At 46.2% G+C, this 25,821-nt stretch overlaps 1 protein-coding gene and 1 non-coding gene across 5 annotated transcripts in view; both read right to left on the reverse strand.

The window, feature by feature from the left end:
• Nucleotides 1-9,103: 9,103 nt before the first annotated feature.
• LOC115069275 lies at nucleotides 9,104-9,209 on the reverse strand. The gene has a single exon (XR_003848543.1). It is a non-coding gene; the product is annotated as a U6 spliceosomal RNA (small nuclear RNA).
• Nucleotides 9,210-15,214: 6,005 nt separating this feature from the next.
• Prmt3 (protein arginine methyltransferase 3) overlaps nucleotides 15,215-25,821 on the reverse strand; it is a 98,681-nt gene continuing 88,074 nt past the window's right edge. For all 4 annotated transcript variants that reach the window (XM_008827243.3, XM_008827235.3, XM_029560592.1 and 1 more), the window contains one exon: nucleotides 15,215-15,965. In XM_008827243.3, the coding sequence (XP_008825465.1) occupies nucleotides 15,856-15,965 (110 nt within the window). In that variant the 3' untranslated portion in view covers nucleotides 15,215-15,855. The remainder of the gene's footprint in view (nucleotides 15,966-25,821) is intronic.

Consider the following 25,821-nt stretch of genomic DNA (forward strand, 5'->3'; position numbering starts at 1 on the left):
TGTAAGGGCTGAGCTGAGTCCTGAGGAGTAAGTGAAGATGACCAACTCAGCCCAGTGGCCGTGACTCTGACGAAGCACAGATGTGGGTCTCTGGTGTCAGAGAAGACCTGGGGCAAGAAGTAGAAGGGATGAAGGGTGACCCAGGGAGGCACCGACAGGTGCAGGTGCTCAAAGCTGGCGGAGTCTGCGATGAGCTGGCTGTCACAGAGTGCCTCACATCTGCAGTGGGGCTGGGAGACTTGGGTGGGGGTGGGAGTACAAGAGGTACCCAAGGAAGGTACCTATAAGCCTGTGTTTATCACCACTAAAAAATAAAACTGGGAAAGAGAAAGGCTGAGCTATCGACCTATAAACCAACATCTTTAGTCTATGAACCAACTGTATGGAAAATAATTAAGAAGAATGTGGTGGAATGACAAACCAACAGGAAAATCTGTAAGACAGATCTGAGTAGAAGGAAGCGAAATTGGGGCATGACACAGAGAACACCACCATTCCGCAAAGCAGGAATCGTCATGGAAACCCTGTTAGAAGACAGTCTGGAACCATAAACACCAAATTAACAATGTAAGTTACTGTGGGACAGGGTCAGAGCTGCTGTGGAGGCAGCTTCTCCTCACCTGTACTGTTTTCATTTGGCTAAAAGGGCAAGAGACTCGTGTATTGCTTATGTAACCTTAAAAAGATGGTTTGGGGAGTGTCAGAATAGGAGGATCACTGAAAGTTCAAGTCCAGCCTGGTTTATACAGCAAGTTCTGGCAGAGGCAGGCAGATCTCTGTGAGTTCAAGGCCAGCCTGGTCTACATAGTGAGTTCCAGGCCAGCTGGGGCTACAGGGAGACCCTGCTTCAAAAAGACCAAAAGAAAAAAAAAGAAAAAATGTACTGGCCACTCCCTCCTCTGCCTATAGGGAGCATGATTCCTATGCCATAAATTACAGGATCATCCAGGCCAAGCCCACTCTCGTCAAGTGTGTCCTGACCAGCCATGCCCACTCGGGCAGCCACCATGCTCTGTCCCCCGCAGCCCTGAAGGTCAGGCCCTTGACTTTTGGCGCTGCGACTCCACGATGGTGTCGGCACTGCTTCCGTGCCAGGCTACCTGCAGGGCCACGCTACAGCTACAGTGGCAGTTTCTGTATTTTTTTATTTGTCCAGTAAAGGTGGACAGGTCGAACACGCAAACGTGAACATTAACCCAGTGCACAAACTTTCCACCCGAAAACGGAGCAGCTTTTTGTGGTGAAACCCGGAACGCTTTGTCCGAAGTTGTTTCTCCTCTGCCTTTTCGACACATCTGATGGATCACTAGTGAAGCGATCTCCACCGACTTTACTCTTCCAGATTTGAAACACTAGTGACGATTTCAGTTTGTCATATTTACTCATCTCCAGACATCAGCCTGGCACCGATTCCTGTGGCTTCTTCTCGAGCCCGTCTCCCTGGCCCACCCTCCCGCTGCTCTCAAAGGTGAGGCTGTGTAGGGTACGTGGTATGAGACTAATCTCTCCTCGATTTCCCCAAATATCGTGTTCACCAAGATCCTAGATTGCAGCTCTACAGCATTTTCCTTTCAAGGTGATCTCATGCGTATTAAATGTTAGCAGTCACTGACTGACGGCGCCTCGTCAGATACCGAAGGGACAGCTCAGAAGGGACGAGCCAGATTAGAAAGGTCTAGGCAACTGGTATACAATGACTCGGCTACGACGGGAGTGAGCGGGGCCTCTGCTCCTGGCCGACTCTGTAAGCTGTCCCCTGTACGCTAATGCCCTTGGCTTGACCTTCATCCATGGTCCCTCACGTTGTATGAGCTTAGATGGTAGGATCCTAAATCAGTCTTCCGTGTCACCGTCTCTGCTCAAGGCCGTGCCATGGGGATAACCTTGTACGCTGGCAAGACCGGCCCTGCAGCCTTGAGGACCTGGGCTCACATCACAGCAAAGTACCTGCGGAGCCTCAGGGTTTCTGTTCGTTTTTTTCCCTAAAAAATAAGGCCAGCTAAAATTACGATGGCAAAGCTTGCCGTAAAGACTGAGCTAGCGCAGTGCCCGGAGTGCCCTCAGCCAGCACGCATCCCTCCCCTATCACTATGTCTGCCTCCTTATAAACAGATCTGTGCTCTACCTCCTTCCTGGCTGCCTGGCCTCTGGGCTCTCCCGTCTCCCGTCTCTAGCCATTGCTGGACACTTTATTCCAGATAGGCCACTCTACCTCCTCGGTACATACAAATGAAATAGACTGGTGCTCTTTGAAAACTGAAACCAAACACCCAATACTACAGCACGAAGCAAACACCAGTTCCCTGGTTCTCGTTTTACGAACACGGATGCCGCAGCACAGTCCCTCCTGTCCGCAGGCAAATGTGCATGAGCAGCTGCCTTGTGCTCACACAGCTTGTGTTCTGAAGCCAGTTTTTTTTTTGTATAATGGTATCGAATAAACATCTTTGGCCATTTTAAAGTTGCTTAGTATGGTGCTACACATATTCGGGCGGCATCACCCCACACTCAGACTGCACATATACCACATAGATCACGCCCGTCAGAAGTCTGGGTTGGTTAAGCTGGGCAAGTTTCATCAGGACACCTGCCTCAGCTTACAGCTGATCTGTCAGCAGGCTGTCAAGGACGAGTCTCCCCTGTGTAGCCCCCCAACTTTCTGGGAACAAGGGACCACCTGTGTGTGTTCTTATGAGAGAAACACAAGGAGAACAGCAGATGCCGATGAGGTTTCTTTGGGTCTGCGACACGTCTGCTTAGACACCTTTTATGCCATGTCTTTCTTCCTGGGGACATGTGGACAAACACCTGTTCCCTAGGATGGGGCAATGGCGACAGGGCAAATAACGAAATCCAGCCCAGCGGAAACCAGCCAGTTCACTGGACACTTACAGGACCATGAGTAATGAGTCACAGAAAAGTGGGCGACTCAGGCAGCCACACCACCGTAAAGATCTACTCTGGCACGGGTGCCTACTCGTGAAAGCAGCACCAGTGGGGTCCCTACCCACAGTCAACCTTCTACAATACTCTAGCACCCCCAGGACCACCTGCAGCTGGGGGGAAGCAGAGGGAGGCAGTGGCTGGAGTCTCAGGTGAGGATCACAGAGCACTGTTAAGGAGCCCTGCCTTATGAGGGTTTCTTCCTGGTAATCACAGTTGCTCCGATTTCAACTCGGCAATGGTCATAGTTCTGTAACAACTGATCAAAGGACATTACACAGCCAACTCCAAAGTCAAGGGACAGGGAGCAGACTTTGCCTATAATAAACACACGAGACATAGACTGGGATAAAGCACTGAGACTGATCCACGTGGTGGGCACACCTGGTGTCCCAGCCACTTCCGGGGTGATGGAGGATACTGTAGCCAAGGGGCCTGGCAACATCATCAGACCCCCATCTTGTATGAGGAGACTGGCAGTCCATTCTACCACATGGGTTATTTTCAGTTTTCTGTTTTAGTCCAGTGTGTTGTTAGTGAGGTTAATTTTGATCCTATGATTGGCTTCCACTCCCGTTTTATTACCAGCGATTTGAACTTCTTTGAACACGCGCCATGGATAATCTGTCTGCTATCCTCTCAGATACATCTCCCGAGTCAACTCAGCTCATCAAAGAGCATACCCATTTCAGAGACGGACACCTCTTGTCTAACAGTGTCCCAGAAAGATGGCACAGCCACAGCAATCCCGTAAGACTATGTGGTTCCTTGTGCTTTCGCCGTACTATGTTTTGAGTTCAATCTTTGGCCATCCTGTTAGGCAAAAATATCTTGATGTTTCCTAAATGTCTTTAATGTCATGTAAAATTTAAAAAATGATTTTTCATTTAAAAATATTATTATTATTTTGGTCTTTTTGAGACAGGGTCTCCCTGTAGCCCCAGCTGGCCTGGAACTCATTATTGTAGACCAAACTGGCCTTGAAGTCATAGAGATCCACCTACCTCTGCCTCCCGAGTGCTGGGATTAAAGGTGTGTGCCACCACGCACACTCTTGATTACTTTTGAGACAGTCTTACCTAGTCTAGGCTGTCCTTAAACTCAGTAAGTAGCCAAGGATGACCTTGAACTCTTGATCCTCCTCCCTCCATTCTCAAATTTGAGATTACAAGTTTGGGCCACAATGCCTGGTTTATGTGGAGTCCGGAATAGAACCTAGGGCCCAGTGAGTGCTAGGCAGACACACTGCCAACTGAGCTACATCCCGATTCCAAGATCAATTTTTTTAATATTTATTATTTTTATTTTATGTGTATGTGTGTATTGCCTGCATGTGTGTAAGTGCACCTGTGTTGTGCAATGCCCATGGAGGTCAGAAGAGAGTGTTAGATCCCCTGGAGTTATAGAAGGTTGTTAGCCACTGTGTGGGTGCTGAGAATGAAACTCGGGTCTTCTGTAAGAGCAGCCAGTGCTTTTAACTGCTGAGCCATTTCTCTAGCCCCCAAGTCCAAAATATTTTTAATGTTTGTTTCCTTCTGCATCTCTTTTCTGAATGACCTCTTCAATTGGACCCTCCATCTTCTTTTTTACCAAACAAAATCTGACTTTTCAAAGGTGGGGTAAAATTGCTTTTCTCCCCACCCTCTCTGGGGCCCTGCCCTGTCTGCTTCTGAACTGCTATTAGGCAAGGCACTGGGGATTTATGCCCTTCACTTGGCTGGGAAAAGCCAGGGCTATGAGGTGACCAGGGCAGGTCAGAACCCAGGCCAGTCTTCTGTGAAGGGTGCTGAGTCCTGCTCCTAAAGATGCTGACGCAGATGGAAGAGGCCGGCCTGGAAAACACTGTGTGACTCCTAAGCCACTGTAGCCAGGGGCAGTTAAATGGTTTCTATTTAAGGAACATTAATTTAAATGTACGTACATCCAAAATTGGTGTCCCTGTTGGCAGACTCTAGAAAGAATATGGTGAATTCTCAATCTTTCTAGTATGGCTAGAAATGCTTTCACTCAGGACAAACGTCAATACCTTCTTTCCATCCCGTCACCTTTATGGTACAGGTTCACAGGAAACCGGAAGTGGCCAGGCTGGAGGCCAGTGGTGTGGGACCAGCAACAAGCTTCGTACTCACAGAGCACTGTCAGTGCCCCACATTGCATGAAGCACTTCACACAGAGACTCACCTTGGCCTTGTAATAATTCTATTGTCCCCATTTTACGGCTCAGAGGAAATGGCCAGGAAGGATCTGCAAGCCACGAATGCACAGCCAGGACTCAGACCCAGGATCTGCACAGCCAGGACTCAGACCCAGGATCTGCACAGCCAGGACTCAGACCCAGGATCTGCACAGCCAGGACTCAGACCCAGGATCTGCACAGCCAGGACTCAGACCCAGGAAGTCCGGCTCTGGAGTTGATGTTCTGGATTCTTTTACTGGATCCCTCCAAGTGCAGCTTCCCTGGTGGATTCCAAGGAATACTGGTGTGGCACACTCTAACGAGCCCCAAGTGAGGTGAGCAGGTCTCTTTACCTCAGCACTTCTTAGGTAGGGTTTAACCCTGGGCTTTAAAGAAGCAAAGAGGCTGGGGCAGGAGGGTTGCAATTTCAAGGTCAGCCTGGACAACAGAGGGAGACACTGTCTCAAAGCAAAATTAAACACACACATACAAAAAAATCCTAGGCATGGTGGTACATGCCAGTAATTCAAGCATTCAGGAAGAGGAGGACTGCCACAAATTCAAGTCTACTCAGGCCACTGAAATGAGCTCCTGGCCAGCCAGTGCTACAAAGCGAGATACTGTCTCAAAAAAGATGGGAAAGAAGGTCCTCAGGACACATTGTTACACACAGTGGCCAGCCAGGCTTGGAGACGGGCGGGGGGTGGGGTGGGATGACGACTTCTTACAGGCTGCAGTGGAGACAGGTCCCCAAGCCCAGAGCTGCTTCATGATTAGTCCTCCTATCTGAGGACAGGGCCATTTCTCAGGCCACCCAGAGGATGGTGAAATCTTAAGTGCAAAGCCTCACTTTGTGATGCTGTCAGGGGCTCCTACTTGTCTGGCCAAATCCTCACAGCAAGGCCGAGACTCTGGGGAGCCGAGGCTGCCTTGCCATTCTGTCTCGAGGCCAACAGCCAAAGCTGAACCCATCAGACTGAGTCCCACATGTTAGATGAGCTCCACTCATTTATCTGGCCCAGTGCCACTATCAGGCAGGTCTGGCTGCGCTAGCTGCAGCTGGGTTTTAAGTGCCTGCTTTTATTACCTGGTAGAACTTCACTGAGCTCTAAACTAAACAAGTGACTGTCCTAAGCTGGCCCTTAGCTCATGCCTGTCACCTGAGTACTCAGGAGGCTGAGGCAGACCAATTGCAAGTATGAGACTAGCCTGGGCTACAGAGTGAGTTCCCCGTAAACTTGGGTTACAGGGTGAAGCCCTATCTCAAAAGCAATCAAAGATGCTTGTGTCTCAACCCCCTTCAACTCCACTCCTTCCCAGAACCAATCTTGCTTGTCAAATTTCTGTTCAATCTTTTTGTGTTCACTTTTACACCCTCAAACACTACGCCTATCTCTCTCTTTGATTCACCATCTTAAATATGATGTATGGGGACAGGGGAGATGGCTCGGTGGGTAAAGGTGCCTACTGCTCAGCTTGAGGGCACGAGTTCAACCTCTAGACCCACATGGTGGGTGGAGAGAACAGATTTCCCCTAGTTGTCCTGACTTTCACACACGTACTGCAACACATGAATGTGCTGTCTCTCACACATAAATAAAATGTAAATATGATCTAGGATTACTTTTCTTATGACAGAATTGAGTTTACTTATATTTCACTATCTATCCTAGTACCCATTATTTCCATAACTGATATGATGATGATGATGATGATGATGATGATTGCACACTGGGGGTGAAACCCTGGGCCTTGTATACATCAGGCCTTAACTGGTTACTTAAAATATTTTACAAGTCAGTTATGGTGGCAAGTGCTTATAATCCTAGAACTTAGGAGGCTGAGGCAGTAGAATCACCGCAAGTTTAAGGTCAGCCTGGGTTACATGATAAGCTCCAGGCTAGCCTGGGCTACAGAGTGAGAGTCTGTATAAATAAACCAATCAAACAAAAAGCAAAACCATAACAAGAAAACAAAGGCAGGCATGGTGGTCAATGCCTATGATCCAATCCTAGCACTCAGGTGTCTAAGGCAGGAGGATTGACTTGTGTTTGAGGCTAACTCAGTCTAGGCTACATCATAAAACCCTGTGTCCAGAGGGGGGTGGGGAAGAAGGGAGAGGGAGAGGGAGGGAGAACACAGAAGAATTAAATAGTATGCACTCTGGTCTCTTAGCTGGTCAGCACTGGATGGTCCCAGAAGTAATTCCAAGCCTCCTACCTTTCCCCAAATGTCGGTGCCCTCAGCTCACCCTCCTGGCTGGCTCTTCTTGTCTTCCCACCTTATCAAGACCAGATGGACTTCTGGGTGGTACCACCTGGCCAGGACTGGCTGCATTTTTCCTGTTAGGTAGCTACTGCAATCCTTCTGGGTCAGCAAACTCCAGATGCCATCAAATGTTCATAACATGAGTCGGTGGGACATAGACCAGGGTTTCAATTCCCTCTGCTACACCTTTGTCTACTAAGGAAAGGGTAGGATCATCAAACCCCAGACTAGAGAACTGCAGAGGAGCCAGGCAAAGGCTCGGGGGAAGAGCTCCTATTAGGGATCACAGTGGGGGCTTCGTGGAGACACACTGACGAGCCCTGTGTTCCCTTGTCAATGTGGGGAAAATATTCCCCAGGCCACACAAGCAGTTTTGTTTTTTCAAAACCTTTTAGAACAGAAGTGGGAGACCATCACCTAAAACAATTCTCACTGTTGGCATCACTACACAAAGTTACCTGATCAGGGTTTCATTGAAGTGTTTCTGCTTGTGCAGGAGATTTTCTGAGTCGTCTGTTATAGCCTTGTTCACTTGCCTATTAACTTACAAGCAAGGAAATTATTGTCTTGAGACAGGGTCTTGCTATAGAGCCCACGTTGGCCTCTTCATCCGTCCTGTTTAGTCTCCAGAGTGCTTAGATTACAGTATGGGCCACCATACTCAGGTTTTCAAATGTTTTCATTAGAAATCTGATCTGGGGCTGCAGAGATGGCTCAGCAGTTAAGAGCATTAGCTGGTCCTGCAGAGGATGTGGATTTGATTCCCAGCACCTATATGGCAGCTAACAACCATCTATAACTCCAGTTCCAGGGGATCCAACACCCTCTTCTGACCTCTACCAGCACTGTAGGATGTGGGTGCACTTACACACATGCTAGCAATACACTCATACAAATAAAATAAAAATAATAAATAAAAGTTTTTAAAAAAGAAATGATCCGATCTTTCAAAGGAAACTTCTCTGTGCACCTAGCTTTCTCCCAACACAACAGGGGCAGCTGTTGCCAGTTCTAAAATCTACACCAGCTGCATTGGAAAGAATCAACACGGGAGCCAAGTCAACTCTATCTGTGCAGTGGCCCAGCCTTGGCCAGTGTGGATGTGAGGGAGGACAGCATGTCGGTATGACTGCGGTGAGTGCAGGCTGCGCCTGTGTCAGGGAGTCAGGTGTGGTTTCTTAGACGTCAGTAACCTGGAGGAGCTTGCTTAGGGCCTGGGAGCTCAAGTCAGGACCGTGGCTTTTCCTGAGAAGCCTGTGTTTGAAAGGAGTGGTAAGACGCACTCTGCTGTCGGAGGGGTGCGGTGAGGACTGGCTACTTCCGTGACCACAGTGGGAGGGACAGCGGAAGTACACCTAGGAAGCACCAACAGTGCGATGGTCAAGCCTGACTATCAACCTGATCAGACCGAGTCCCTGTCAGCTAACCTTGTTCCCCTCCTCACGTCTCCGTGGACCCCTCCCCTATCTGCACCCCTCTTACAGCGGCCCTGCCAGATTTCATGTACTGTCATATTTATATGTATGTTTATATGCCTATTGAATAAAGTTTGTGTCCCTAAAAGCACCCACATGGCAGCTAACAACTGTCCGTAACTCCAGTTCCGGGGGCTCGATGGCCTCTTCTGTCCTTGCCGGCACCGCACAACACGGGTGCACTTACATTACACGCAGGCAGTACACTCATACACATAAAAATAAAAATAACAAAATATTTTAAAAAATGGAATGCTTCATGAATCTGCCTGTAATCCTTGCAACGGGCCATGTTAATCTTTTCTGCATTGTTCCAATTTTAGCATCTGTGCTGCCAAAGAGAGCATTTTTCTTGAGCCCAAGTAGCCTAGGTTGGCCTTAGCCTCAAATAAATGGCTACACAGTGAGTTTGAGGCCAGCCTGGGCAACATGAGACCCCATCTTTAAAAAGTAGTGAAACGGGTACTTAGTAGATTTTAATTTAATTTTTTTTTTTTTTTGGTCTTTTTGAGACAGGGTCTCCCTGTAGCCCCAGCTGGCCTGGAACTCACTATGTAGACCAGGATGGCATCAAATTCACAGAGATCCACCTGCCTCTGCCTCCCAAGTGCTGGGATTAAAGGCGTGTGCCACCACGCCTGGCTAGATACTTCTTGACCCACTAAGGGGACAGCAAGACAGAGATAGCTAAGGCTTTATTCATATTTAACCTAGCCAAACTGGTGCTGACTAGCCCCGACACAGCCAAGTACAAAGAGCTTCCTCCAGAGGCAGAGGGAATCAATGATGTAAGCAATACGTAAAGTCTCCCAGCCGCCACAGTGGAAGGGCAACCTGACAGTTTCAGTCCTGTTCTTTGGGATGGTGTCTCGCTATGTATGTATAGTCTAGGCTGACCCTGACCTTGCTATGCAGTCTAGGCTGGCCCTGACCTCGTGGTCTTCCTGCTTTACCCCAGAGTGGCTACCATACTCTGATACATCTTTATACTTTTTACTTCCTCTACTTCCAGTCCAATTCCGCATCCTAAAGATACCCAAACATGCATTAGAGCTACTGATCTGTAGCTCAGCCACCCTGTCAGAAGCAGGGAAGGTTATTCAAGCCTCTTTGATTAGATCAGCTAAACTCCACCTCTTAAAGTGACACACTATGTACAAGATCCAAGATTCGATAAAAAGTCAAAAATAGCCAGGGTTGTAGTTTAGTGGCATCGCGTTTGTCGAAGTGCAAAGCCCTGAGTTCAGTCCCTAGCAAGGCACTACAAAAGAGACACGCAGCCACACAGCTCTGAAGAAAACACTACAGGCCTTCAAATATAGCTCAGTGGTAGGGCAACTTGCCTAGCATGCACAAGGTCTGATCTAAAAAATGAATGAATGAATAGGCTTGAGGCACTAATACACTCATGGCTCTCCCTGACAGTTTCCAAACTGGCCTCCAAATCACTGGCTTCTAGCTAGAACTGCATGTGGGGCTACAGATTCCTGTCCAAAGTCATGGGATAGAGCACCCGGGGCCTGGCTGCCCAACACTGGAGGTTCCTGATGTGATCACCAGGGCACCCTAGGGACAGCTAGACTGGCTGGATGTCCCTCAGATGCCGAGCCCTTCTAATCACAGAAGCTAATCCGGTGCTTCTCTCCCATTGCTCACTAAAGTTGAGGGTGCTAGAAAGTTCTTCCATCTCCTAGAGGCCAAGGCACTGATCTCTGAACCTGTCCAGTGTGCACTGCTGGGCCTGAGAACACAGTTCTGCTTGTTTCTTGGCCCTGACCTAGTCTCCCCCTGGTTCAGTACCAGGGCCGGGTAGCTTTAGTCTGGGAGTGGCATGAGATTGAGGACAGCCAAGAGAAGTCTACAGGGGAAGGACAGGCATGGACGGTGCATCTCAGAACACTTGAAAGGAAGTAACTTTTCTCAGACCAGCACTGACGGCCTGTTCCCAAGATGAGATGCTTCATCAGAACAAGGCAAACTGGGCTTTAAGACTCAGTATCTACGGGGAAGACAGTAGAAAAAAAGAGATACCCAGATGAAAAATAGCACCTGAGTGGACGGAGAAAAGTGAGACTCCTCAGACACCAACTCCCTCAAACCCAGGTTACAATGCCGATGAAGACTGAAGATGCTGAGGGGGTTCAGGAGAGGCAGAGAAGGGTCTGTGAGCTGCGACCTAAAGCAAGGAAGCCACCGACCTCACACGCACATCTGGAGATGTGAGTGGGTGGGAGAGAAGAGCCACCTTTCAGGAGGGTAGGCTACCGGGGAAGCAGCAGCCTCCATCCAGAAAGCCAGGGTTTGGGCTAGAAAAGATACCACAAAATTATCCCTGGAGTCCCAAAATCCAGGCCAAGCCTGGGAGCACTGGCAGACAGAGGGTTCTGCCAAAGCTTTCCAGAGATCCTAGGCCTCTGCATTCCAGCTGATGGACCTGCAGTCCATTTCTACTATCAACTCTGAAGAACTATGCGGTGTTTCGGAATGCTGTCCTGCAGACGTGACATGGCTGCTGCCCCCTTGAACTCTCTCAGTAGCTGGGATTACCGGCACAAGGTTGTGCCTCTAATGATCATGTGGCCTCCCCTCCCCCGGGATACGTACGTGACTCCTGGTTGCTGAGGGGAGATTTTCTTCCATACTTGGCTCTTACAGACGGCCCTGCTCCTTAAGTAACCCTAACTACCTCTCGGTTCACCAATCTCAACTTGGTGCAATTGTTTCTTTGGCCCATCGGGTGCCCTAGCTGGGGTGAGTAGACATTTCTTTCTCCTCAGGAAAAGTCCACACTATAGCTACTCAGTCTGTTTTGAGAATTCTAAAAATGGATCAAATGTATCTAATAGCACAGAAAGTAGAGCTAATAGAACAAAAAGATCCAAGCGCTTTAACAAGCGATCCTTTTCTTTTTCAGTATTTACTGTTTAATATCGCTGCGGCGAGCTTTCCCGTGTTGCCTCAAGGATGCGATTTTACTGCATGCAGATTCTACACAGTACATCAGTGAGATGCTGTCTGCCCGGTTGCCTCCTATACGTCACACCGCTGTACTCTCAGATGACAGCAAACTCAGGGACAGAACATCTTCGTGCATTATTCAGCCACATTCTGAACTAGAGGACTGTGAACTGCTTCCTGTCAGCCAAGATGCTCAGAAGACATGAAAAATCTATTAGGAAGGTCAAATGAAAAGAGATGCTTCAAACCGTTTGCTTATTCATCCCTCTGCTTGGCACGCTTTCATCTTAGAGGAGACACTCAAAATCACGGCGAGGTTAAAAACCAGACGAGCCTTCAAGCTAACGAGGCCCCTGCGGACAGGTGGGCAAGGACACACTAAATACTCCACCAGGGCGTCTGAGGTGTCAGCAAGGGGTGAACAAGGAGGGCAGAGCCCCAGCCGGCTAAGGATTGCCTATGCAAGGCTAAGTTCCCTGAGCCCCAACCCAGAGGCCCTTGAGACTCTCAAATCCTTTCAGGCTCAGAAGTCATTCATTGCTGAGTCACTTTGTAGCTCTTAGGAGAATTCAACCCCAGCTTTGAAAGCCTGCGGACTCGTTTCTTTCTGGTCTGTTAAGGGTCTTCTTGCTTGAGTACTAGTAGCTTTTCTCATGCTCTGACCACAGTACCCCAGAGAACTTACAGGAGGAATTACCGCAGCTCATGAACTCAGAAAGTTCCAAATATGTATGATCCCTTGGTCCCATGGGATGGGGGCAGAAGAGTGTGGTGGAGGAGCCTGTGGTAGAGGAGAGCTCTTCACCTAACCACAGAGAGAGGCAGGGAGGGACCACAGCAAGATCTCTCCAAGGACCTGCCCCAGAGACCGACTCCTTCCAGGTAAGTTCCACCTTAAGTTTCTACAACTTTCCAAAATAGCACTACCTGCTGGGGACCCAACAGCACAGGGCCCTGTGGAGGGATATTTCAAACTGTAACATTAGCCCAGGCTGGCCTGACACTTTCAATCCTCCTGCCTCAGCTTCCCGAGTACTAGGATAACAGTTGCAAGTTCCCATGCAGGTCTTCTGATCCTTAGTCCAGTCTGAATTAAGCTCATAATCAGGAGTTTACTAAGCTTCCTCACACAGAGCACTAAATGTTAACTGTCTCGACATGCCTTTACCTAGGTAAATTTTTAAAATGACATCATGCTCTGGTCAACCCTGTTCTCACAGATGGAGGACCTCCAGCTGCATTGCTCCATGCTCTCTGACCTTTTGTGGCCTGTGCCTTGCCCTTCCTGCCTTCTGTACAGTGACCAATCAGCAGTCCCACGAGGGAATGCTCTCTGCAGGCACCAACTGTTCTCGTTGCCTAACAATTCAGGCACCCCTCTCCCTAAGTAGCTTCTCTACGCAGATTACAAGTCTTCCCTAAATGTATTTCATCCAGAGTTTACCTGTCAACTGCAAGAGGAGACATGGATTCCAAGCCCGACCACCGAGCTAACCTGTTACCCTGGAAACCTGAAAAGACCAGTGTGAGCGACATGACAGGCAGGGGCTGGAGAAGCTGAATGGCCAGTGGGGAGGAACTGGTCAGCACGGAGGGCTGTGGGGGCCGGGTCACTGTGACTCAGTCCTGCGTGTCAGTGCAGAGCCCACTGTGGAAAATACACAGCTGCAAGCTCGTCCAACAGCACTTTGCTGAGCCTGCATTGGCTGGTCCTTGACCCTGCCGTCACCACAAATGGTCTCCCTCGGAGGCATGTTAACAAGTACAGGTTAAAGCTGCAAATGACCACTTCCGGCTTTCACAAATGGCTCAGTGTGTGGACGCCACGGCAGTGCTGTATGGCTGGCATGTCTGTTGCTCTGGCACTGGAAACTCTGAACACCTGAACATCTGGTCATGTGCCACCTCTCTCCAGGCAAGCTCTAGTTCTGGAGGGCGGCGGAGCTCAGGGGCATGTCAGCCTGTCTCAGTCTCTGGCTGGAAGCTGTGAGCAGCACTGTTGATCTACTTCCTCTTCCAGAAAGCTCAACTGCCAAGCTCCAGGCTGACCTCACACCAGCTTCACTTGAGACACTGGTTATTCCACTGAGAGGCAAAATGCTGGGTGGGGTTGGGCAGTGCTAGACCCTAGAAACTGATAAAAAACCAAACAGAAACTGGATGTGGTGGTCCACACCTGCCTGTAATCATAGCTCTTGGGAGGTAGACAATAGGTTCAGAAGTTCAAGGTCATCCTTGGCTAAGCAGCAAGCTGGAGGCAAGCCTGGGCTACACAAGACTGTCTCAAACCCAAAACCAAAGCAAGCAGGGATACAGGATGAGGGTTCCCACCCCACTCTGCTCCAAGTAGGGATTGTTTCAAAGTTAAATTACCATAGGGTTCCAGGCCAGCCTGGGCTAAAGAATGAGATGCTGTCTCAGAAGCCAACAAAAGCAGGCATGCCCTCCCACCACACCACTGGTCTACATAGTGAGTTCCAGGACAGCTGGGGCTACAGGGAGACACTTCCCTGTCTCAAAAAAGACCAAAAAAAAAAAAAAGGGTAAGTTTTGAAAAAAAATTTTTTTTAAATAATAGGGAGTATTCACTTGGAAAAAAAAAAAAAAGAGGCTCAATAATAGTATTTGCCTATTCTGTGTGAGGCTCTGGGTTAAATTCTCAGAAATTATACAGAACAAAACACACATTTTGATGGGTTATTTCCCCTGTTGAAACTCTAGTTTTCTAATAAAATCTGGAAGACAATTTGCTTGTACCATTTTAAGTCTTTTCTGCTGGAGTCTGCACTGTGGAAGAAGCTGCCTGCTGAGGCTGGTCACTGATGCTGACCCAGCGTGGACCCCAAGCACTTGGGAAGGGTTCCCCGAGAACCATTACAACACTGTCCCTAACATCACAGGGACAGTGACTAAACACATGAACCATCAGCACAAACCAGCACATCCAAGGGGGAAAGACTGAGATCAGGAGTGCCCGAGTCTGGGGCCCGGGTCTGAGCCTGCATGGACTGTGCTTGGGTTGAGCTGTCTGCTGGATGTCAGGTTTTCACAAAGAACACATGCTGCTGAACCAAAGGAGGCACAGACCTAGTTCTCCTACCAAAGTTCCTATTTTCTTTGGGTTGGAGAGATGGCTCAGTGGTTAAGAGCACTTCCTGATCTTGCAGAGGACCTGAGTTTGATTCCCAGCACCCACGTCAGGCAGCTCACAACCACCTCAACTCCAGCTCCAGGGAGGATCTGATGCTTCCCCTTTGCAGTGCCTGTAGCCAAGCACATTCACCCAAACACAGACCCCACAGAGATAATTCAAAAAAAGTCTTAAAAGCATTCTTTTGTTGACTTGTTAAATGCTTGACTTCACAACAGTCCTCAACATGAAGAATTCCAGTGCTAATGCTGTCTCAGACATTTTTATTGAATAGTTTTCTTTCGGTCTCTCACCCTAACTGTAAATAACAGATTTTATTGTGATATATTATCAGATACATGTGTGACCTTGGCACAGAAACCTCGCTTGACAAAGGTGGTGCATCAGTAGACAGGCACACACTCACCCCATTCTTCAGACATATGTGAAAGCTGGGCAAGTGTACGCAAGTCTGATTTCCCAAGCACCACTAGGTCTACAGCTAAGAGCTGAGCAGACTGAGAACTGCGGGCAGCGGCCGGGCGACTCTGCAAACAGCATCCACAGAGGCTGACACTTTTGCTCCTTCCCTGGCTCTCGAGTTTCAGACACCTGACACTGTAGCAAAGAGTCTAACCTTACTCCTCGCCAGAAAAGAAATCCCCAATAAAACCCTCTGTGCTACCAGTTAAAACAAATTCCCCCAAATGAACTGCTGCTCAAAATTTATAGTAGGAAACTGATAATAAAAAAAGGAGACTATTACTGTTCTAAAAGTAAGTCAGTTTAAATGATTCTCAGTCTAGCAGGGGAGGGGCTGCCTTCAGTGACATCTGCCCTACCCCACGGCAAAAACAGCAAGTCAGGTGTGCTTGAGGCTTCCTGGGGGCTGGAGACAACACTGGTCACTGGAGACTGTAAGTCTGAGTCGAGCTGTTCAAGGTGAGGCTCACAGTGAGGGAACGGGGATCTTTCTTGTTCTTGTGAACTGTGATCTTTCCTTTCAAGGCTTCACCTGTAAAAGAAAGGCACATAATTGGATTTAAAGCCCACTTAATGGGAGGAAACTCATGTCTGGTACTGTAAAACCTAGCCAAATAAAGATAGCTGAAGAGGTCATAGATCTGACAGAAACCCAAGGCTCTCATATCCCTAGACATATGTAATTTCTTACTATGTGCAAAATATGGATCCTTAAATTTTCAGACAAGTATCCCGGTCACCACCCATCAAAGAAGCTTCTTTTTCAACAGACAGAGATTATTACAGAGTTACACCACTGGTCACACACAGAGATTCTCTGGGAATTGTCCAAGCCTAAGTGGCACATCTATACTTAAGACTCTACACCTAAGACTCACAGAACATAGAACAAGGGAGGAAGAGACACTAATGCATCTTTCAATTCTCATCAATGAAGCTCCCTCATGCACCAGAGGGTCAGGAACACAAAAGACCACAAATGGCCAAAATACAGCGAATAAGAGTTGGCAGGGTGTGGGTCCTTGGACAGGACTCCTATAGTGAGGTCCACCCACCCAGGGCTCAGGGACCACTACAGACGAGGGGGCGGAAAGATTGTAAGAGCCAGGGGAGGTGCATGACCATACGGAAATAGTCCTACAGGCACCTGGGACCCTTTTCATACAAACCTACAGCAATGGTGTCAGCATGCACAAGACCCATGCAAACTTAGGCAGACAAAAAAGCACAGAACTGTGGAAATGAACAGGAAGCCTCAACCACAGTTGAAGAATTATTGGCATGTGATTACTGCTGGGTGAGGAAGAGCTGATCTTCTTGAACAGACTCTAGATAGACTAACTAAACCACGGTGGATGAATTTGCACTGAGGGTCATTTCGGGATACTAACTTGACATAATAGGCCTTAATACAAATGACAGACTATATGAACTCCCGTGGGGGGGTATGGGAGGTGCCGAAGAGGAGGGGGAATACGTAAATATTCAATAAAAATTATTAAAAAAGAAAAGACAGGCACAGCCCGCGGGAGGGCTCAAGGGGAGGTGGCCACACCAGCGAGTCGGTTTGTGTAGTGATACCTTTCATTGCGCATGAGGATTTATTATCTTTAAATGAATAGACTTCCGGATGAGGCATTCTGGTGGGTTCTGGGCACACAGAAACCAGGACAGGGTCTTTGCCCTCAAGGAGTCCATGGTCAAATGTGAAAAGAAACAGCTTCAGTGACGGTTCCACAGCAGGCTGTGTCTCGAGTGCCGGAGGTGAGACTGAGGGATGGCTAAAGGCTCTGGGAGAATGGTGGTGCCGTTTGGGCAGGACTCACGAAGGGAGAGACAAGCATGTTCAGAGTGCCTCCAAGGAACAGCATCCTGAAGAACTGAAAATTTCAGTTGTGAAAACTCTGGAGAGTACAGTTCAGAGGCATGGGACAAGGCTGCAGATGCCAGTGTATGAACACATAAGTGCGAAACGTACTCAGAGGACCCTCAACACAGACACACCATGTCTGTCTCAAGGCAAAGGTTGTATTCTTGAAGGCTTGAAGGTAGGCCTACTTGCTTTTCTGGTGTAACTCTCTCTCATTTAACTTTCCCACATCTCCACTAAGAGCTATTTAGAAGCAACGGAGCAGACAGCTCATTGGTAACAACCCCCACCCTGGCACCCGGCTCTAAGGTCACACCCCAGCCAGCCCCAGGAAGAGTTTCACAGTCTGGATGGACACAAGGTACCAAATCAAAGTGTCTGAACACTGAATCAGTGTTACATTTAAAAACAAAACCCTGCAAGTGCCCCGTACTCAGGGAGAACAATCGAGTCTTTTTCTCAATGTTGGTGAAATAACACGTAAAATCAAACCACCAGTGCTTATTTCCAGGCTACAATGATGTCGTTGCTGATATCTTCCATCACCTTTAGGAATAAGGTTAGACTCATAGTTTAATATAAAACCAATGAATGAGAAGAAGCAGTGCGGCCCACTCCACTCCGCAGCACACAAGAGTGACTGTGTTTGATATCTGAGCTAATGTACATCCACGGCTCTGGCTTTGAGGTCTGATTTATTCCAACTCCGAGTTTGATACATCAGCAAATGTATGTGTGTGGGTCTGACTTTGAGGTCTGACTTACTCCCCTATGTTCATGTTGTTATTGTTTAAGACGGGGTCTTACTTCCTACCCTGGTAGACTGAGAACTCACTCTGCAGCCCAGGCTGGCCTTGAATTTCCTGTGATCCACCGAACTCCTTTCAAGTGCTAAGACTGCAGCTGTGTGCCACCGAGCCCTGCTCTTTCTCTTTACCAGGAAACCAAAGTCAAGTAAACTCCCTCCTGCGGCATGCCTAGCAATGCAGGAATGATCAAGATGCCCAGTGAGAGAGGCTGACTCATCTTACCACATTCGGGGAAGTCAGCACACCTGAGGCTGACCCTCACTCAGCATACCCTCTGTGCTATAGGCCCTCCCCAAGGTCTTCACCCAGCCTACCTCCCTTCATGGCCACAGAGCCTCGCTGTGAGGTTAGCGCGTCTCCTTTCCTTGTAGTGAAGGTCAGCTCCATCTCTAAGATCACACTCCAGTGAGTAAGGAACAGGCTTTCAGTTTGTTTGTGGTATGCACCGACCACAAACCTTGCACGTGGCAGGCCAGAGCTCTACCAGGGCTGCATCCCCAGCCCCAAGAACCAGGATATTAAGGCTGTTTGGCTCCAGAGCCCATGATCTAATTATTACAGCTAAATGTACTAAAGTGGACATGGAACGCCCTAAATTTTACTATCCAGCCATATCTTCGTGTAAAGATAGTCACTTTAAACTTACATAATTCTAAAATTTTAAAATTATAATGTATCTATTAAGGAATTAACCCAGGAAGGAAACAAACTCACTAAGATCTTCACTAAATTAAAGAAAATTTAAATTTAAAATATATAAATATTTCTATGTTTCTTACCAAGTTTTATATGTACCCTTTTTGTTTTGTAAAAATATAAAGTGTCGGGAATCAACCTGGCTCTGCCTCCTCAGTGCCCAGAGGACAGGTACCTGTGCTGCCGCCCCGGCATTCCACACGGGTGCTGTGGGTCTGAACCCGCGTTCCACGTGGGTGCTGCGGGTCTGAACTGAGGTTCTCCAGCTCACAGGGCAGGCCAAGATCAAAATAAACAAGGAGAGTGTGGGAAGATGGACCCACTGTGCTGATGACCCCACGTCCCCACGCCAACCTGCAGACACAACAGTTCCCAGTCAACATCCCAGCACGGCTTGGAGAGATGGCTCAGAGGTTAAGAGCACTGGCTGCTCTGGTAGAAAACCCAGGTTTGAATCCCAACACCCACATGGCGGCTACAAACCGTTCCTCCAGGCGATCTGATGCCTTCTGTCCTCCTCAGGCACTGCATGACACGGGTGCACTTACACACAGGCAGGGAAAACACTCATACTCACAAAAAAATAAGTCAAAATATTTATGTAAATACATCTAGAATAGTCAAAACAATTTTGAACAATAGGATGTGCAACATTTTATAAAGACAGTGTCCTGGGAAAGGACGGATACATACATCAATAGAACAAAATGTGAGTCCAGCAAGAGGCCTAGACATACATGGTCCATTAATTTTTGACAGAAGAGCTAAGGTAATTAAATGGGAAAAGGACAATTCTGTCAAGAAATGATGAGAGAGCAATCTCTTGTACACTTGGGAAAAGATGAATCATTGGCTCTTAAAATGATCACAGGATAGATTACAGACCTAAATGTAGACGCAAAACTAGAAGGTTTAGAAGAAACAAAGTCCTTGTTAGACTCGGCAAAGGTTTCACAGTGGGCACAGAGGCGGTACTACTGACGGTCTCATGTCATTAAAACTCATTACAATTTACTAGTCTCTGAACAGACCTGCCAGGAAATGGGATAACATAGAAACAATATACATATCTGACAAAGAATTCACTTTCACTCACATAAACAACTTTTACAACTCAATAGGACAGCAAATAATTCACTTAAAAATTAAGTGAAAGAGCAGTATGCGGTGGTACTTGCCTGTAATCCCAGAACCTGAAGGCACAGGAGGACAAAGCCAGCTTGGACTGCAGAGTGACTTCCAAGCCAGCCAGCGATACCTCACAAAAGATACACATTGCAGGGACGTATGAAAAAGTGCCAACATCATTAGTAATCATAAACACAGAAGTATAGACACGATGCTGGGCAGTGACCCACAAAGGTCCCAGCATTCAGGGGCTTGGGTAGAGATACTGAGGTCCAGAGCCTGGGTCACACAGAGAGACTATCTCAAAGCAGAAAAGACAAGAAAGAGTGTGCAAACGCAGCTATGCTCCCAGCTGAACTGTCAGGGACGGTGACTGACGGATTTTTAAGCAAGCAGTGGCAAGAGCTCGCAGCAGTGGCAGGAATGTTAAGTAGCTCATTTTGGAAAATACAGACCTTAATTCTACCTCTAGACATCTACCCCAGGGATGTGCAAACACAGGCTGCACAGAGACTGTTATATGAATGTTCTCAGAATGTTATTCGCGATGGTCCCTAAGCACAGACAACCGAAACGCCAGCAGCAGCAAGCTGTGGTCTGTCCACACAAAGAAATACTACTTGGTCATAAAAAGGAGCGCCATGATGATGAATCCAAACACTGCTAAGCCAAAGAACGCGGAGCACATTCTTTCTTAAATTAAAAAAGTTTTGATTTATTTATATTTATTTCATGTGTATGAGTTTTGTGCCTACATGTAAGTGCACCCATGTCATGCAATGCCTGCAGAGGCCAGAAGAGGGTGCTGGATCCTCTGGAACTGGAGTTAAGAATGGTAGTTAGCCACCAGGTGGGTGCTGGGTACCAAACCCAGGTCCTCTGCAAGAGCAGCCAGTGCTCTTAACCCGAGTCCTCTCTCCAGCCCCAGAGCACAGTCTTATAATTACACTGCTGCAAAACTCTAGAAGAGCACCGCTCCATGGTGACAGCTGGAGCAGCAGCACAGCACGGTTGGCAGCTGTCTTGGCCTAGGAACTGGAGCTGAGGGCTAACCATAGGAGATTGAGAGAAAAACTCAGGAATGATGACATTACAGTGTTGTACATATTTATCAAAAATTGTCAAATTGTAACACTGAAATGTGTGAATTTTATTACACAATTATAGAATAAAACTTTAAAATGTGGAAACTTCAAAATCAATACATGAAATGTAATAGAGAAATCAAAAACTCTATTATGGAGAGTTAACACATGGTAAGTAGGACATTTTAAATCAATAGGAAAAGATTGAATAAAATTGTGTAAATATAATAATACCCTCTCAGCATGAAACCAAGAGATTGAAATGTACAAGAAAATGAGAAAAAATTTACAAAGCAAGACAGTCCAAGAAACAAAGAAAATTCAGGGTTTCATTTCTTAAAGTGGTGAAGGTTAGAATGGATTACCAGGATGGGCAAACAGTCCACTCCAGGTTCATTAACATGTCACTAGAAACCACACAGGGAAAGTAACAGAAAACAGGAAAAACGCCCCTGTTACCTAGACAGAAGAGAAAAGAAAGAACCAAACTGAGTTGCTTATTTGTCAGTGTCCTGGTCAAGCCTCAGTGCAGGATCAGAAGGGAGCTGTCCACAGTGCTAACCAAGCTGGCTGTCAAAGGCTCCAGGTCAGGTTCAAAGGCTAGACTTCAAGAGTTCTGTATTGTCTTATATTTAGAAATGTAATCCAAATCAAAATGAATTAGCAACAAATATAGCACATTTTCACATTAGAAAAATGCCATATCAGTATTAAATAAAACATCTGAACACCAGCTAACACGAACTGCCTTATCCACAAGACCTGTCTTCCACAGCATTAATGAAAGATCAGGGTGCACACATCCACTTACTGAAGTTAATTAAACAGCACAAGGGGCCACGGTGGTAAATGCATAATTCACACTGCTCAACTCCCTCCAAATGCCCAGGCCTAACGAAGGTGCCAAGACAGTGGCTGTCACTGCGCAACAGATCAGAGTAATTAATCAGTGTCAGACAGACAGAAAACGGCTGATGCTGCTAAGAATGTGTGTGGAGGGCTGTGTGGGCTCCGGGGAGCTGAGTGTCCCTGTCAGGCACTGTCAGCACAGGCGGTGCTGCAGTTCAGTCAGAACAGAACAGGCTCCACTGCAATTCTATTAGCGTGCTTTGAAAGATTAACTCCACCCAGTGCAGTGAAACTTCATTTTTAAAAAATACAATATGTGGGGCTGGAGAGACGGCTCAGTGCTTAAGAGCACTGGCTGTTCCTGCAGAGGACCCGGGTTCAGTTTCCAGCACCCACATGGCTACTGGGCACAACTCCAGTTCCAAGGGGTCCAACACCCTTTTCTAATCTCTGTAGGCACTATAGACATATGCTGTGCCTACATACATGTAGACAAAACACTCATATACATAGAACTAAAAAAAAAAAAATTATCACTACAAAAGTTTTAGAGTAAAAAAGTTGAGTGTGTGGGGGGAACATTGATTTTTCCAACACAAAGACACTATGTACACACATACACACACACACACAGAGAGAGAGACAGACAGAAACAGCCTGACCAAGATCACTGTAAGCACAGAGGAAATAAACCTGACTAGAGTCATACTTTCGTATTTAAACACGGGACAGGGATTTTTCACATAAAAGCAGCTATGCAGGCTGCACGACTGATACAATGTGTGGTATTTTCGAAGGAAAAGCAGCACCCTACATTGAAGGGAAGTCTTCTCCAACTTAACTCTCTATCCTGGAAATCAGGAGCAGCCCAAATTCTGAAGCAGACATTTTATTTCCAATTATTTTTACAACTAGCCTGTAAATGAACCAAAGTAAAACCAAACAAACCCAACCCAACCAAGCAGCTCTTTCTCTTTAGCCAAATGCATTACAGCTGAGCTCTGATTTGCTGCACATTCTTGGCCTGAGAGTCGTCCACCTACATTCCTTCTGCTTCTAAGCATTCTGCCTACCCTGCAGGGCCTGAGTCTGGTTTACCCCAAACCAAGAGCCATTATCAACACAGAGACACAGACACAATAAACCATCCAGGCAGAGTGACTGCACAGCCATGTTTATAACGCTTTGATATTAAAGAATCATGCAGGGTGTGGTGGTGCACACCTGTAACCTCGCACTGAGGAGGAAGCAGGGTCAGAAGTTCAAGGCCAGACTGGGCTACATGAAACTGTGCTTCTAATCAACACACAAATTCTAACATATTACCTATTGGAAACAAAAGCTTCATATACAGTAAAATTTCCCAAATAAATCTGCCTTTAATTTTACCTAAAAATCTTACAGTTTCTTGACTACAAAATCAATCAAGTCTAGTTTAAACTCAATTATAGGGAACTCTTTCATCCACACAAAATAAAATGTTAGTATCAACCCACCCGAACCCAGTAGAAAAGAGAAATAACAAAAATCAGAGCAGAAATTAATGAAATAGAAACAAAGAAAAGAATACAAAGAGTCAATGAATCTAACAGCTGGTACTTTGAAAAGCCAAAGAAGATAGATAGATCCTTAGCCCAGTTAACCAAAAGAAAGAAAGAGCAAATCCAAATCAACAAAATCAGAGATGAAAGAGGAAACATCACAACAGACACCCAAAAGACACCCATTATAAGGGAGTATTTTAAAAACCTATACGCTACTAAATCTGAAAATCTAAAAGAAATGGATGGATATCTGAGCTATCTAAAATCATGAGAACCACCAAAGCTAAACCAAGATGAGATCAACAGTTTAAACAGACCCATGATATATACGGAAATCAAAACAGTAATACAAAGCCTCCCAACTAAAAAAAGTCCAGGCCTAGATGGATGTACAGCAGAATTCTGCCAGACATTTAAAGAAGACCTCCAACCAACACTACTTAAATTATTCAAAACAATAGAAACAGAGAGAGAACTCCCAAATTCCTTCTATGAAGTCCGCATCACTCTAATACCAAAGTCAGGTAAAGATACAACCAAAAAAGAAAACTAAACACACATAAAAAAGATCATTCACCATGATCGAGTAGGCTTTATCCCAGAGATGCAGGGATGGTTCAATATATGCAAATCAACGAAAGTCATTAATCATATAAATGGACTCTTAAGACAAAAACCACATCATCTCAATACATGCAAAAAAGGCTTTGACAAAATTCAACATGCATTTATGTTCAAAGTCCCAGAGGGAACTGGACTGGAGGGAACAGACCTCAACATAATTAAAGCCATATACAACAAACCCACAGCCAACATCATTCTAAATGGAGAAAAACTGGAAGCATTCCCATTAAAATCAGGAACCAGACAAGAATGTCCACTATCTCCACTCCTTTTCAACACAGTGCTTGAAACTCTTGCTAGAGCAATAAGACAGGAGAAGGAAATTAAAGGAGTACTAATTGGAAAAGAAGAGGTCAAACTATCACTTTTTGCAGATGATATGATACTATACCTAAGAGATCCCAAAAGTTCCACCAGAAAACTCCTAGAACTGATCAACATTTTCAGTATAGTGGCAGGTTACAAAATCAATCTACAAAAATCAGTAGCCTTTCTATGTACCAATAATAAGCAATTAGAGAAAGAATACAGGGAAATGCTCCCATATACAATTGCTGCAATATATATATTGGAATAAATCTGACCAGACTCCAAAGATCTCTACAATGAAAATTTTAAATTGTTAAAGATTGAGGAAGACACCAGGAGATGGAAGGACCTTCCATGCTCATAAATTGGAAGAATACAGTGAAAATGACCATCCTACCAAAAGCAATATATAGATTCAGTGCAATCCCAATCAAAATCCCCATGACATATTTCACAGAATTAGGAAAAAAAACCATCCTTAAATTCATATGGAAGCACAAAAGACCCTGGATAGTCAAAGCAACCCTGAGTACAAAGAGCAACACTGGGGGTATTACTATACCAGATCTCAAAGTATACTACAGAGCTATAGTCATAAAAACAGCATGGTATTGGCAAAAAAACCTAACACATAGATCAAGGGAACATCATTGAAGATCCAAACCCAAGTACACGCAATTTTAGCCACCTCATATTTGACAAAGGTGTCAAGAACACACAATGGAGGAAAGACAGCATTTTCAACAAATGGTGCTGGCAAAACTGGATCTCCACCTGTAGAAGAATGAAACTAGATCCTTATCTTTCACCTTGCACAAAAGTCAACTCCAAATGGATCAAAGACCTCAATGTGAAACTGGAAACCCTGAAACTATTAGAAGAAAATACTGGCAGTAACTTACAGGGTATAGGTGTAGGAAAGGATTTTCTAAATCAGACAACAGTTGCTCAGGAATTGAGGTCAGCAATCAACAACTGGGACCTCATTAAACTAAAAAGCTTCTATACAGCAAAAGAAACAATCAAAAGAGTGAACAGAAAACCCACAGAATGGTAAAAAACCAGTGACACATCTGAAGGAGGCTTAACATCCAGAATATATAAAGAACTCAAAAACAAAGAATCAAGAAACCAAATGACCCAATTAAAAGATGGGCTAAAGATCTAAAGAGAATTCTCAAAGAAAGAAATAAAGACGGCTAAGAAGCATCTCAAAAAGTGTTCAACATCATTAGTAATTAGGGAAATGCAAATTAAAACCACCGTAAGGTATCACTTTACCCCAATCAGACTGGCTAGGATCAAGAGAACAAATGATACCAAATGCTGGTGAAGATGTGGAGAAAGGGAAATGTTCATTTCCTGCTGGTGGGATTGCAAACTCATGCAACGACTATGTAAAGCAGTGTAAGGAACAATTAAAAAACTAAAAATGTGGACTGGAGAGATGGCTCACCAGTTAAGAACACCTTTA

Source organism: Nannospalax galili, unplaced genomic scaffold (assembly GCF_000622305.1).
Source record: "Nannospalax galili isolate Female #2095 unplaced genomic scaffold, S.galili_v1.0 scaffold310, whole genome shotgun sequence".
NCBI lineage: Eukaryota > Metazoa > Chordata > Mammalia > Rodentia > Spalacidae > Nannospalax > Nannospalax galili.